At 35.4% G+C, this 12920-nt stretch overlaps 1 protein-coding gene across 2 annotated transcripts; it reads left to right on the top strand.

Annotated features, from left to right (window-relative positions):
• Positions 1–580: 580 nt before the first annotated feature.
• Positions 581–12370, top strand: riok3 (RIO kinase 3 (yeast)). 2 transcript variants are annotated; one of them, XM_048175259.1, is made up of 13 exons: positions 581–872; positions 2924–3039; positions 3858–4000; positions 4791–4898; positions 5303–5412; positions 5496–5639; positions 6121–6248; positions 6346–6528; positions 6676–6835; positions 6974–7054; positions 8222–8311; positions 8408–8515; positions 11720–12370. In XM_048175259.1, exons 1-13 carry the CDS (start codon positions 837–839, stop codon positions 11831–11833), a joined length of 1521 nt encoding a protein of 506 aa, XP_048031216.1. In that variant the 5' UTR covers positions 581–836; the 3' UTR covers positions 11834–12370. The 2 variants fall into 2 exon arrangements, with proteins under 2 accessions (XP_048031216.1, XP_048031217.1); XM_048175260.1 differs by lacking the exon at positions 581–872 and adding an exon at positions 965–1179.
• Positions 12371–12920: the final 550 nt, after the last annotated feature.

The following is a 12920-nucleotide window of genomic DNA, read 5'->3' as shown; positions in this document are numbered from 1 at the left end:
AATTATTGTTATATTTTAATTACAACCATTTATATGATAAAAGAGATGATTAATTATTCTAAGTACATTTATAATGTGATCAGTTTTTACTATCAATGAAAAAAATGAATGCAGCAGGATAAATAAATCAATAATCTAATAAGTTAATAATCTAGTAAAAATAAGTTTTAATTTCATAACATAAAATAAAAATAAGTGGACATAACTGAACAGTGTTTAAATAATTATAAAATATATATCAACAATTTATATTTATGTTTTTGTAATTTTTTAAATTGCAAACAATTCAAAGATGACATTAATAAAATACAACTTTGCATACATCACACAGAATGTATCAACAATACAACCAATGTCATCTGAACATATGGAAGAGAAGAAAAAAAAAAAGTTGACAATGACTGTTAAAAGAGAAATTTTAAGAACATAGAGAAAGGCAGGAGCAGAACAAATAAAGAAAATAGGATTTAAAAAAAATCAATCACGGTACATGAAAGATCTCTTCATATTTCTTCAATAAAGAAATACATTTTTTTGTTACGTTTTCGGACTTTTATTTTGAAAAACAGAGTCATGGCGTCATAATGGGTTGTCCCTACCAACCATTGTCGATTGTATCTCACATCTATTTTTATCTGACACACTGTCGGTAACGAATCAACTTCTTGTTTTAAGCCACGTTTTAGCGGTTTTGGTCAAATATATCATAATAAGTACTGTTACATATAAGATTGAAGCCGATATTAACGAGCCTTACACGGTTTTTACTCTTATCACCACTCGAAGAAAGTATTACAAGCGTCACGTTCTTGAATCTAAACCTTCTGTCAGCCAACATGGACCAACTTGAAGTATCTACAAAAGAAACCAAGGTGAGATTATTTCCTGACTGTGTGATGTGTTGTTTTTCTTTGGGGAAAAAATCGGGCAAGTGTTAAAAATATGAGTTGGTTTAGTACAGGGCCTGTGTCAACCATTATACAACGGAAGGGTGAGTAATGAGTCTAAACCTGCCTAACATGTGATGATGACTCAAACTCTGACCTAAACAGTGATGGACTTTACCCTGTGAGAAGGTATTTGAATATAACATGATTGTTTATGGGTGAGGTCAGCTTCAGCATGTGGACTTTGAAATTCTTGATCTGGACTTGAGTCAAAAGGGTTGAGGGTTAATAAGTAGGTCAAATAAATATTACTATACTTAAGAACAGTGTCGTTAAGTATTATTATATTATTATAATTTTATTAATATCAATTTTAATTCATAATAATTTATTTTAATACATTTTATTTGACGAACTGAAGACTTCAGATGCAAAAGCCTTTCTTCTAAAATGAGAATTTTTTATCAAGCTTTTATGTTAAGGTTCAGTAATTTCACTTTAATGGCAATTAATAGATCCTTTTCATTGCCATTAAAGTGAAACAACAGAACATAAACATACAAGCTTGATAAAAAAAAAAATGCTAATTTTAGAAAAAAAATTTCAGATGGCACTTAGAGGCTTTTGCATCTGAAGTCTTCAATTATTTTATTATTAGTGCTGTCAAATCGATTAATCGTGATTAATCGCATCTAAAATAAAAGTTTGTTTATATATGTGTGTGTATATGTATAAACTTTTATGTTAGATATGATTAATCACGATTAATCGATTTGACAGCACTGTTTAGTATTAATACACAATTATAGTATTTATTAAGATTTTTATTTTTATATTTTCATTTACATTTTAATTATATTTTTGTCATTTCATGTGCTTTTGTCATTGTTATTAGTTTGTTTTTTATATTAGTTTGTTATTAGTTTGTTTTTTATAGTTCACCCAAAAATGAAAATAATGTCATTAATTACTCACCCTCATGTCGTTCCACACCCGTAAGACCTTCGTTCATCTTCGGAACACAAATTAAGATATTTTTGATGAAATCCAATGGTTCAGTGAGGCCTGCATAGCCAGCAATGACATTCCCTTTTTCAATGCCCAGAAAGCTACTAAAGATATATTTAAAACAGTTCATGTGACTACAGTGTTTCAACCTTAATATTATAAAATGATGAGAATACTTTTTGTGCGCTAAAAATAACAAAATAGCGACTTTATTCCACAATATACAGTGAAGGGCGATTTCAAAACACTGCTTGAAACACTGCTTCAAAACAAAAGATTCATAAAGAATCGAAGCTTCATGAAGCAGTGTTTTGAAATCGCCCTTCACTGGATATTGTGGAATAAAGTTGTTATTTTATTATTTTTGGCACACAAAAAGTATTTTCGTCGCTTTATAATATTAAGGTTGAACCACTGTAGTCACATGAACTGATTTAAATATGTTTTAGCAGCTTTCTGGGCATTGAAAAAGAGAGTGTCATTGCTGGCTATGCAGGCCTCACCGAGCCATCGGATTTCATCAAAAATATCTTAATTTGTGTTCTGAAGGTCTTACAGGTGCAGAACGACATGAGGGTGAGTAATTAATGATTTCATTATTTTCATTTTTGGGTGAAGTAACCCTTTGAAGTCTAAGCTTTTTATGTAATATTTATATTTTATTTTATTTCAATTACCGAAAACATTTCTAGTTTTTATTTTTCGTCATTTTAATTTTAGTTTAGCTAACAATAATAGCACTGCTTGAGACTTCACATTGAATTCCCATCACCCTGTAGACCTGTATCAAAGAGAGCAAATGTCTGACATGCTCTAACTGTCATGAATATAAAACTCAATTTGACAATTTTAATGTTGGCCAGTATATATTAATGAGCTTATTAAGTTTAACTACTATTCATGGCACATGTGACAGGGCTTTTATTCTGCTTGTCCACTGCTGATGGTGTTAGTTGTTGGAATTTAAGCCTAACTTCTGTTGATGAAGTGTATCAGTCATTCATGTGATTATTTTGTTGTTTTCCCAGAGCCCCTGGGGCGCTCCCGCCCTGGCACCATCGCCCTGCTCTCTGGCTGATGTTATGAGTGAGCAGTTGGCCCGAGAGCTGGATGAGGAGGGCAACACTTTCCCAGATTGCCCAGAGTGAGTCTTACAAACCTACATATCAGATTATTACAATTATTAAAGGTCTAGTACCCCACGTCTTCGGTTTAGATTATTTCTGTGTGTAGAAACACTGGTAATAATATATGATATTGTGACTAAGTTAACTAAGTAGAGCTGCATGATCAAAGGGTTAGTTCACCCGAAAATGAAAATTCTGTCTTTAATTACTCTCCCTCATGTCGTTCCAAACCAGTCAGGCTTTCGTTCATCTTCGGAAGACAAATGAAGATATTTTTGATGAAATCAGATAGATTTCTGTCCCTCCATTGACAGCTACATAACTGAAACTTTGACGTTTCAAAAAGTTCATAAAGAGATCGTAAAACCAATCCATATGAATTGAGCGGTTTAATCTAAATTTTCTGGAAAGACTCGATCGCTTTATATGATGAACAGATTTAATTTTAGGCTAGCAATGCTGATTCATCCAGTAATGAAACAAGTGAAGTATTTCTGAGCGAGTCATTGAATCATTCATTCAAGACTGCAGCAATTAACATTTTGTCAGAACCTCTTGTAAATTACATGTTAGTTTGTTTAGTTTGTCTGTTCAGAATCATTGGAGAATTGTTATCTCTGTTTGAAGCAAAACAATTGTGATTCTCAATTTATCCAGAATCGTAGGCTTTTAATACTTATTGTAGCAGTTGCTATTTAACTTGTTTGACTTCAAAATATAACTAAGGCAGCAGCTTTATTGTCATCACAAAAAGTGTAATTATTTGAAGTAAGTTTTTCATTATTTCTGATGGCAGAAACATCTTTCGTATGTATTTACTTCTTATTATTTTCAGTACCGACCTGAAGCTGACCTGCACTTCAGAAGCGGACACGTCCAGCGACCTGATACTGGCCCAGATGCTTCAGATGGAGTTTGATCGCGAGTTTGATACGCAGCTGCGCAGGGAGGAGAAGAAGTTTAATGGAGACAGCAAAGGTAAAACCATGAAGTTAAATTAAATATAAAGTCGGTGCGATAGTCTTTTCTTCCCTGTGACATATAGTGAAACGGCTTCTCGAACAAGAAAAAATGTAGGGCGGGACTTGATTTTATCCATTTAGAATTGATTGGATGGTTGCGGTTTGCTATTGGTCGATGTCATGTGAGTGACAGGTTGTCCCGCCCTCTCATCAATAAACACGTCATCAGAGAAAAGAGATGTCGCTACAAGAGGGATGGGAAGTTATTTTGAATAAAGATTATGAGGGACATGAATTTTTAAAAAATAATGTTGTGCACGGATGAATCGTTTATAATAAATACTGCAATAATCGATAAAAAAAAACAAGAATTGTCCATTTTGATTTCATGGCGACTTTAAAGGGTTAGCTCGCACCAATATGAAAATTCTGTCATTAATGACTCACCCTCATGTCGTTCCAAACCCGTAAGACGTTCGTTCATCTTCTGAACACAAATGAAGATATGTTTGAGGAAATCTGAGAGATTTCTGTCCCTCCATTGACAGTCTACGTAGCTACCACTTTCAAGCCCCAAAAAGGTAGTAAAGACCTCATTAAGGTAATCCATGTGACTCCAGTGGTTTAACCTCAAATTTATGAAGTGACACAAGTGCTTTGTTTGTGCAAATAAACATAATTTACCACTTTATTTACAAAATATTAATCTCTAGCACATTTATAACAGCACCAAAACTTTATTGTGTGAACGTGCATTGGAGATTAATATATACACAGTAAATATAACCTGAACAATTCATTTCCAGTCTCCATATCCTTTGAGAACTACCGCATGGTTCATCCGTATGAGGACAGTGACAGCTCTGAGGATGAGGTGGACTGGCAAGACACTCGCCATGACCCCTACAAAGCTGGTGAGCTACAATACCTAAGAACAGTGTTATTTAGTATCATTTTATTAATATATGATTATTAATATTATTAATTAATGAAAATAAATTTTAATAATATAATTTTAATTTAAATTAATATTATTTATTTTTTATTTTTTCAGAATTATTTTATTATTAATACAGGATTATTGTATTTATTTATTAATATTTTGATATGAGTTTTTATTTTATGTTAATATTTTTTTTTAATTTTAGTCATTTTATGTGCTTTTTTCATTCCTATTAGTTTGATTTTATTATATTTCTATTTAGCCTAAGCTTTTCATGTAATATTTTATTTGCAGCTTTATTTCTGCTTGTTTGTGCTACACTTAAAATCTGTACTAGTTGTTTTTCATTTGACTACATTTTATTTACTCACTTAGACAAACCAACCACTACCCCTAAAAAGGGCTTTGTAGGGAAAGGCAAGAACATCACCACCAAACACGATGAGGAGGTCTGTGGACGGAAGAACACAGCACGCATGGATAATGTAAGGCTTTATCCAACTTTATCCAAATAACATTCTGAGAAGCGTCTTTCACTTAATCTCAATTTCTGAATGCATCTACGCAGTTTGCTCCAGAGGTGCAGGTGGGAGATGGGATCGGCATGGACCTGAAGCTCTCCAACCAAGTGTACAACGCTCTGAAACGCCACTGCCACACTGAGCAGCGCCGTAGCGCTCGACTTCATGAGAAGAAAGAGCACTCTACTGCTGTGAGTAGTTTCACCTTTTAGAGTCGAGGGCACATATTTTTTTTTTTTTTTTTTTTTTTTAAATAATGATGTGCAAGGATAAATTATTTATAATAAATATTGCAATATTCCATAAAAAATATTTAGATGTCATTGTGACCAAGAACCTAACCCATATTTTATTTTATTTTATTTTATTTTATTTTATTTTATTTTATTTTATTTTATTTTATTTTATTTTATTTTATTTTATTTTATTTTATTTTATTTTATTTTATTTTATTTTATTTTATTTTATTTTATTTTATTTTATTTTATTTTATTTTATTTTAGGGGTTTTCGGAAGAAATCTTGTATAAAGAGCCCAACCCAGTCTTTATTTATTATTTTTGTTTTATTTAATTGTAGTTTAATTTACTTTAGAGGTTTTCAGACTCAACAAGACATGTAATGTATTCATTTGTGTATTGTGAGTGTATATTTAATGTCCTATTTTTCCCAGGAACATGCTGTGGACCCCAAGACCAGACTATTGATGTACAAAATGGTGAATGCTGGGATACTGGAGAGCATCAACGGCTGCATCAGCACAGGAAAAGAGTCGGTGGTGTTCCACGCTAATGGAGGGAGGTGGGTACACTGGATTATTGTGTTTGCAACTAGCTGATGTCATTTAGCACAAGCATGCATTTATTAAGCAACACTACTCTGGTTGTGTCTCCCACAGCTTTGATGAAAAGATTGTTCCAGAAGAGTGTGTCCTCAAGGTTTTCAAGACCACCCTGAATGAGTTTAAGAACCGGGACAAATATATCAAGGACGACTACCGCTTCAAAGACCGCTTCAGCAAGCTGAATCCTCGCAAAATTATCCGCCTGTGGGCTGAGAAGGAGATGCACAACCTCACCAGGTACAAGAAAGATGTCTGATCCATTTATCATGACACAAGTGATTAACTGGATGACACTACAATCGATAAATTACACTAGATGAATTAAGATGACACTATTGTTTAATGTACTTTTTTTCTTTCACACATACTTAAATGTCCATGTAGGATAAAGAAAGCAGGGATCCCGTGCCCGGAGGTGGTGATTCTGAAAAAGCATATCCTTGTGATGTCATTCATTGGGCAGGACCATGTTCCTGCACCTAAACTGAAGGACGCCATTCTGAGTTCAGAGGACATGAAGAAAGCGTACTACCAAGTGCTAAACGTGAGTATACCGAAATACTAGAATGTTAAATGGGTATTTGGTAAAAGAATTTTGCATAGTATTGTTTAATTATGTACTAATAAAGAAGATGAATATGAATATGACTTGGATATTTGTTTTTGATTCACTGTCTCTCAGATGATGCAGCGGCTGTATCGAGACTGTAACCTGGTTCATGCTGATTTGAGCGAATACAACATGCTCTGGCATAATGGAGAGGTTTGTATGAGGCTAGCCCTGACATTATTAGTAGCACATCTTTTTAAATTCTGCACACAAAGGCTTTTCATTTTGTCATGAACTATGCTAATGTTCAAAAGTTTGAGGTCTGAGGTAAGATTTTTTTTTTAATGTTTTTGAAAGAAGTCTCTTACGCTCACCAAGGCTGCATTTATTTTATGTAAATGTAATTTATTCCTGCGATCAAAGCTGAATTTTCAGCATCATTACTCCAGGTTTCAATGTCACATGATCCTTCAGAAATCATTCTAATATGATGATTTGCTGCTCAAGAAGCATTTATTATTATTATCAATGTTGAAAACCCGTTGCTGCTTCATATTTTTGTGGAAACTGTGATACTTTTATTTTCAGGATTCTTTGATGAATAGAAAGTCCAAAAGAACAGCATTTATTTTAAATAGAAACCTTTTATGACATTTTAAATGTCTTTACTGCCACTTTTGATCAATTTAATACATCCTCACTGAATAAAAGTATTAATTTCTTTACAAAAAAAAATCTTACTGGCCCCAAACATTTGAACAGAAGTAAATAAGCTTATTGGTTTTAAAACTGAGCTCTTAAAGGGGTAGTTCACCCAAAAATGAAATTTCTGTCATCATTTACTCGCCCTCAAGTTGTTTCAAACCCAGAAGACTTTCATTCGTCTTTGGAACACAAATGAAGATCTTTTAAATGAAATCTGAGAGATTTCTGTCCCTCCATCACCCAAAACTCTGACACTAAAACAAAACGTTTTAGTCCAAGTTATATAAGAGACACGATGATAAACGGATTTAATTTAGCCTATTATTCACATAAAAACAATGATCAGCAAACAATATTTTCAGCATTCAATTCTGGTCACAGAAGCTTGCGGGAACGAGGTTCATTCTCGTTGTTACGCAGCGCATTTGAGCTTCCGCAAAACCAAAGACTTGGATTAAACAGCTTGATTCATATGGATTTATTTTACAATCTCTTTATGAACATTTTAAAGCATCAGAGATTTGGGTAAATAGACTTTCAATGGAGGGACAGAAATCTTATTTTCATTAGTGTTTTGAAGAAGAACGAAAGTCTTACGGGTTCAGGGTGAGTAATTGAATTTTCATCAAATGCATCATGACCCCATGAAGTTATTTTCTGTTTTTGCTCATGAAGGTGTGGTTCATTGATGTGAGTCAGTCCATAGAGCCCACTCACCCTCACGGTCTGGAGTTCTTGTTCAGGGACTGCAGGAACGTGGCCACAGTAAGTGTTTGAACTGTACTGTGGCATATTAAAGCGATGCCGATAGCTCTAAAGCAAGGTTGTGCTCATTAATGTATGCTCTTTTCTGTTCTCCAGTTTTTCCAGAAAGCTGGTGTGGCCGAGGCTCTCAATGTATTCGAGCTGTTCAACAACGTGTCTGGACTGGAGATCAACAGCGACAATGAGGCTGATTTCTTAGCTCAGGTCTGGACTTTAAATATTTATTTGCAATCTGCATGTGCAAAATAATTTAAAAAAGCAAATGATACTGACTAATATGATGGATAACACAGGCTCGTTTACAAACACTTTGGTGATCGGAATGTTATCTGACCTGTGTGTTCAGGTCCAGAGCTAGTCGAGGATGCACTGTGATCAGATCTCAATGTAATGTAAACACATTCCAATCGAATTCATGGGAAATGTGCATATAGCTGGGTGTTTTTGTGAAACAATTAAGGACGGAGTAGACGAATATATAGTTAAAAGTTTTCTGTGTCCTGATTGGCTGATGATCCAATCTGCTTGTTTGGATCACAGTGATCGTTGAAGTTGAGATCGTATGAGGTTCATTCTTGTGTTACGCAACACGTTTGAGCTTCCGTCAAGAACTAACGAGATTCATTTGCATGTTACGCAGCACGTTTGAGCTTCCATCAAGAACTAACGAGATTCATTTGCATGTTACGCAACACGTTTGAGCTTCAACAAGAACCAACGAGATTCATTTGCATGTTACGCAGCACGTTTGAGCTTCAACAAGAACCGACGAGATTCATTTGCATGTTACGCAACACGTTTGAGCTTCCGCAAGAACTAACGAGATTCATTTGCATGTTACGCAGCACGTTTGAGCTTCAACAAGAACCGACGAGATTCATTTGCATGTTACGCAACACGTTTGAGCTTCAACAAGAACCAACGAGATTCATTTGCATGTTACGCAGCACGTTTAAGTTTCCGCAAGAACCAGTGAGGTTCATTCTTGTGTTACGCAACACGTTTGAGTTTCAACAAGAACCAACGAGATTCATTTGCATGTTACGCAACACGTTTGAGCTTCAACAAGAACCAACGAGATTCATTTGCATGTTACGCAGCACGTTTAAGTTTCCGCAAGAACCAGTGAGGTTCATTCTTGTGTTACGCAACACGTTTGAGCTTCAACAAGAACCAACGAGATTCATTTGCATGTTACGCAACACGTTTGAGCTTCAACAAGAACCAACGAGATTCATTTGCATGTTACGCAGCACGTTTGAGCTTCAACAAGAACCAGTGAGGTTCATTCTCATGTTACGCAACACGTTTGAGCTTCCGCAAGAACCAATGAGGCTCATTTGCATTACACAACACGTTTGAGCTTCTGCAAGAACTAACGAGATTCATTCGCATGTTACGCAGCACGTTTGAGCTTCCATCAAGAACTAACGAGATTCATTTGCATGTTACGCAACACGTTTGAGCTTCAACAAGAACCAACGAGATTCATTTGCATGTTACGCAGCACGTTTGAGCTTCAACAAGAACCGACGAGATTCATTTGCATGTTACGCAACACGTTTGAGCTTCCGCAAGAACTAACGAGATTCATTTGCATGTTACGCAGCACGTTTGAGCTTCAACAAGAACCGACGAGATTCATTTGCATGTTACGCAACACGTTTGAGCTTCAACAAGAACCAACGAGATTCATTTGCATGTTACGCAGCACGTTTAAGTTTCCGCAAGAACCAGTGAGGTTCATTCTTGTGTTACGCAACACGTTTGAGTTTCAACAAGAACCAACGAGATTCATTTGCATGTTACGCAACACGTTTGAGCTTCAACAAGAACCAACGAGATTCATTTGCATGTTACGCAGCACGTTTAAGTTTCCGCAAGAACCAGTGAGGTTCATTCTTGTGTTACGCAACACGTTTGAGCTTCAACAAGAACCAACGAGATTCATTTGCATGTTACGCAACACGTTTGAGCTTCAACAAGAACCAACGAGATTCATTTGCATGTTACGCAGCACGTTTGAGCTTCAACAAGAACCAGTGAGGTTCATTCTCATGTTACGCAACACGTTTGAGCTTCCGCAAGAACCAATGAGGCTCATTTGCATTACACAACACGTTTGAGCTTCTGCAAGAACTAACGAGATTCATTCGCATGTTACGCAGCACGTTTGAGCTTCCATCAAGAACTAACGAGATTCATTTGCATGTTACGCAACACGTTTGAGCTTCAACAAGAACCAACGAGATTCATTTGCATGTTACGCAGCACGTTTGAGCTTCAACAAGAACCGACGAGATTCATTTGCATGTTACGCAACACGTTTGAGCTTCCGCAAGAACTAACGAGATTCATTTGCATGTTACGCAGCACGTTTGAGCTTCAACAAGAACCGACGAGATTCATTTGCATGTTACGCAACACGTTTGAGCTTCAACAAGAACCAACGAGATTCATTTGCATGTTACGCAGCACGTTTAAGTTTCCGCAAGAACCAGTGAGGTTCATTCTTGTGTTACGCAACACGTTTGAGTTTCAACAAGAACCAACGAGATTCATTTGCATGTTACGCAACACGTTTGAGCTTCAACAAGAACCAACGAGATTCATTTGCATGTTACGCAGCACGTTTAAGTTTCCGCAAGAACCAGTGAGGTTCATTCTTGTGTTACGCAACACGTTTGAGCTTCAACAAGAACCAACGAGATTCATTTGCATGTTACGCAACACGTTTGAGCTTCAACAAGAACCAACGAGATTCATTTGCATGTTACGCAGCACGTTTGAGCTTCAACAAGAACCAGTGAGGTTCATTCTCATGTTACGCAACACGTTTGAGCTTCCGCAAGAACCAATGAGGCTCATTTGCATTACACAACACGTTTGAGCTTCTGCAAGAACTAACGAGATTCATTCGCATGTTACGCAACACGTTTGAGCTTCAACAAGAACCAGTGAGGCTCATTTGCATGTTACGCAACACGTTTAAGTTTCCACAAGAACCAGTGAGGTTCATTCTCGTGTTACGCAGCACGTTTGAGCTTCCGGAAGAGGTTTGTTCTCATGTGTCAAGCAGGTTCGGTTGAGCTTCTTTTTATGTTTGCTGTGATTAATGTTTATATGTGAATAAATGCCTAAATTAAATCTGTTCATCATATAAAGTGATCGTGTCTCTTCAGAAAATTTGGACCAAACCGCTTGATTCATATGGATTATTTTACAATCTCTTTATGAACTTTATGAAGCATCAAAGTTTCAGTTGCATAGCTGTCGATGGAGGGATAGAAATCTCTCAGATTGTGTATATGTGGTTTAGATGCTGTTTGATTTGAAAAGTGTCAAAAAGATCCAACTCATTTTTAAAACTTAGTTACTAAAAAGCAATTCTTTCATGCATTTTTACAGATTGAAGCCCTGGAGAAAAGAAATGAAGATCATGTGCAGAAACCGAGCAAGAAAATCTTCAACGACACCCATGACGGCAGCCCACCCCAATTAAACACTGATGATGATGATTAACACAAGTACAGCAGTCATTTGAAAAATAAAGGAGAGAAAATTCCTCCTGTCACAATAAGGTGTGGAATGGGAAGAACGCCCATGTCCATGTGAAATACTCACGCCATCCTTCTGCTGTTTGCTTGGTGTTGAAAGTGACACATCATGGTCATTTGAGACATCAAGCATAACCTGTCATTTTTTTAACAGACAGTTTTGGAAGATGGTTAAAACAGATATTCATAAAAAAATATAAGGAAACCATAAGGACACATTTGATGTTTTAGAATTGTGTGGTGTTAAAAATGTGTCTCCTTCCGCAAAAGAGCAAGCAGGAAATGAAGATCTCCTGAAAATCTCTGAATGCTCTGAATGTGTGTTGATGCTAGCTTTAGTAATGAGCAGAACGCAGGACATTGCTCCAGTTCTGCTGTTCAGCATGAAATTGGCAGCCTGGGTTTTTATGTGGAATCATTTTACTGCTAAGATGACTATTGATGTAGATTTGTGGTCTTTGTTCAAATCAGGCAAAGATGAAAATAAACTCTTTAATTGGCATGCTTTGAGTTCTTTATTTGTGACCTGATTGTTATTTAGTCGAGGACATGTTCGTACCAAATACAGTTTAAAAGTCTGACTTGTGATTTTATAGGAACAGAAACAGGTTTGTTAGTTTCATAGTTGCTTGACATATTTTATCCATAAGGTCAGTAGCAGGATTATTGCAGTTAAGTAAAACTAAAACCATAAAAAATGTAGTTATTTAAAACAAACTGTAACAAGAACTTTATTTCAGCAACATTTCTCATTTTCCTTTAGTTTAACTTGATGTACTAAAATAACTGAAATTAAAATGTATATAGACATTTAAAAAAAACTTAAAATTAATATGAAAACAGAAAATATAAAAATAAAAACTAATTCAAAATATGAATAAAAAAAATGATATACTCAATGATACTGAAATAACAATGGTCAGTACATTCATCAATTTTTTTTGTACTTCATTATGAAATTATGATTCGCAATTTTACTTATTCTAATTTATATCATATTAATAAATTGGAATTAGGATTTTGTTTGCATGTTATTATTAACGTAATGGAAG

This window comes from Megalobrama amblycephala, linkage group LG22 (genome assembly GCF_018812025.1).
Source record: "Megalobrama amblycephala isolate DHTTF-2021 linkage group LG22, ASM1881202v1, whole genome shotgun sequence".
Lineage (NCBI taxonomy): Eukaryota > Metazoa > Chordata > Actinopteri > Cypriniformes > Xenocyprididae > Megalobrama > Megalobrama amblycephala.
This window is presented reverse-complemented; position numbering and strand designations above follow the sequence as displayed.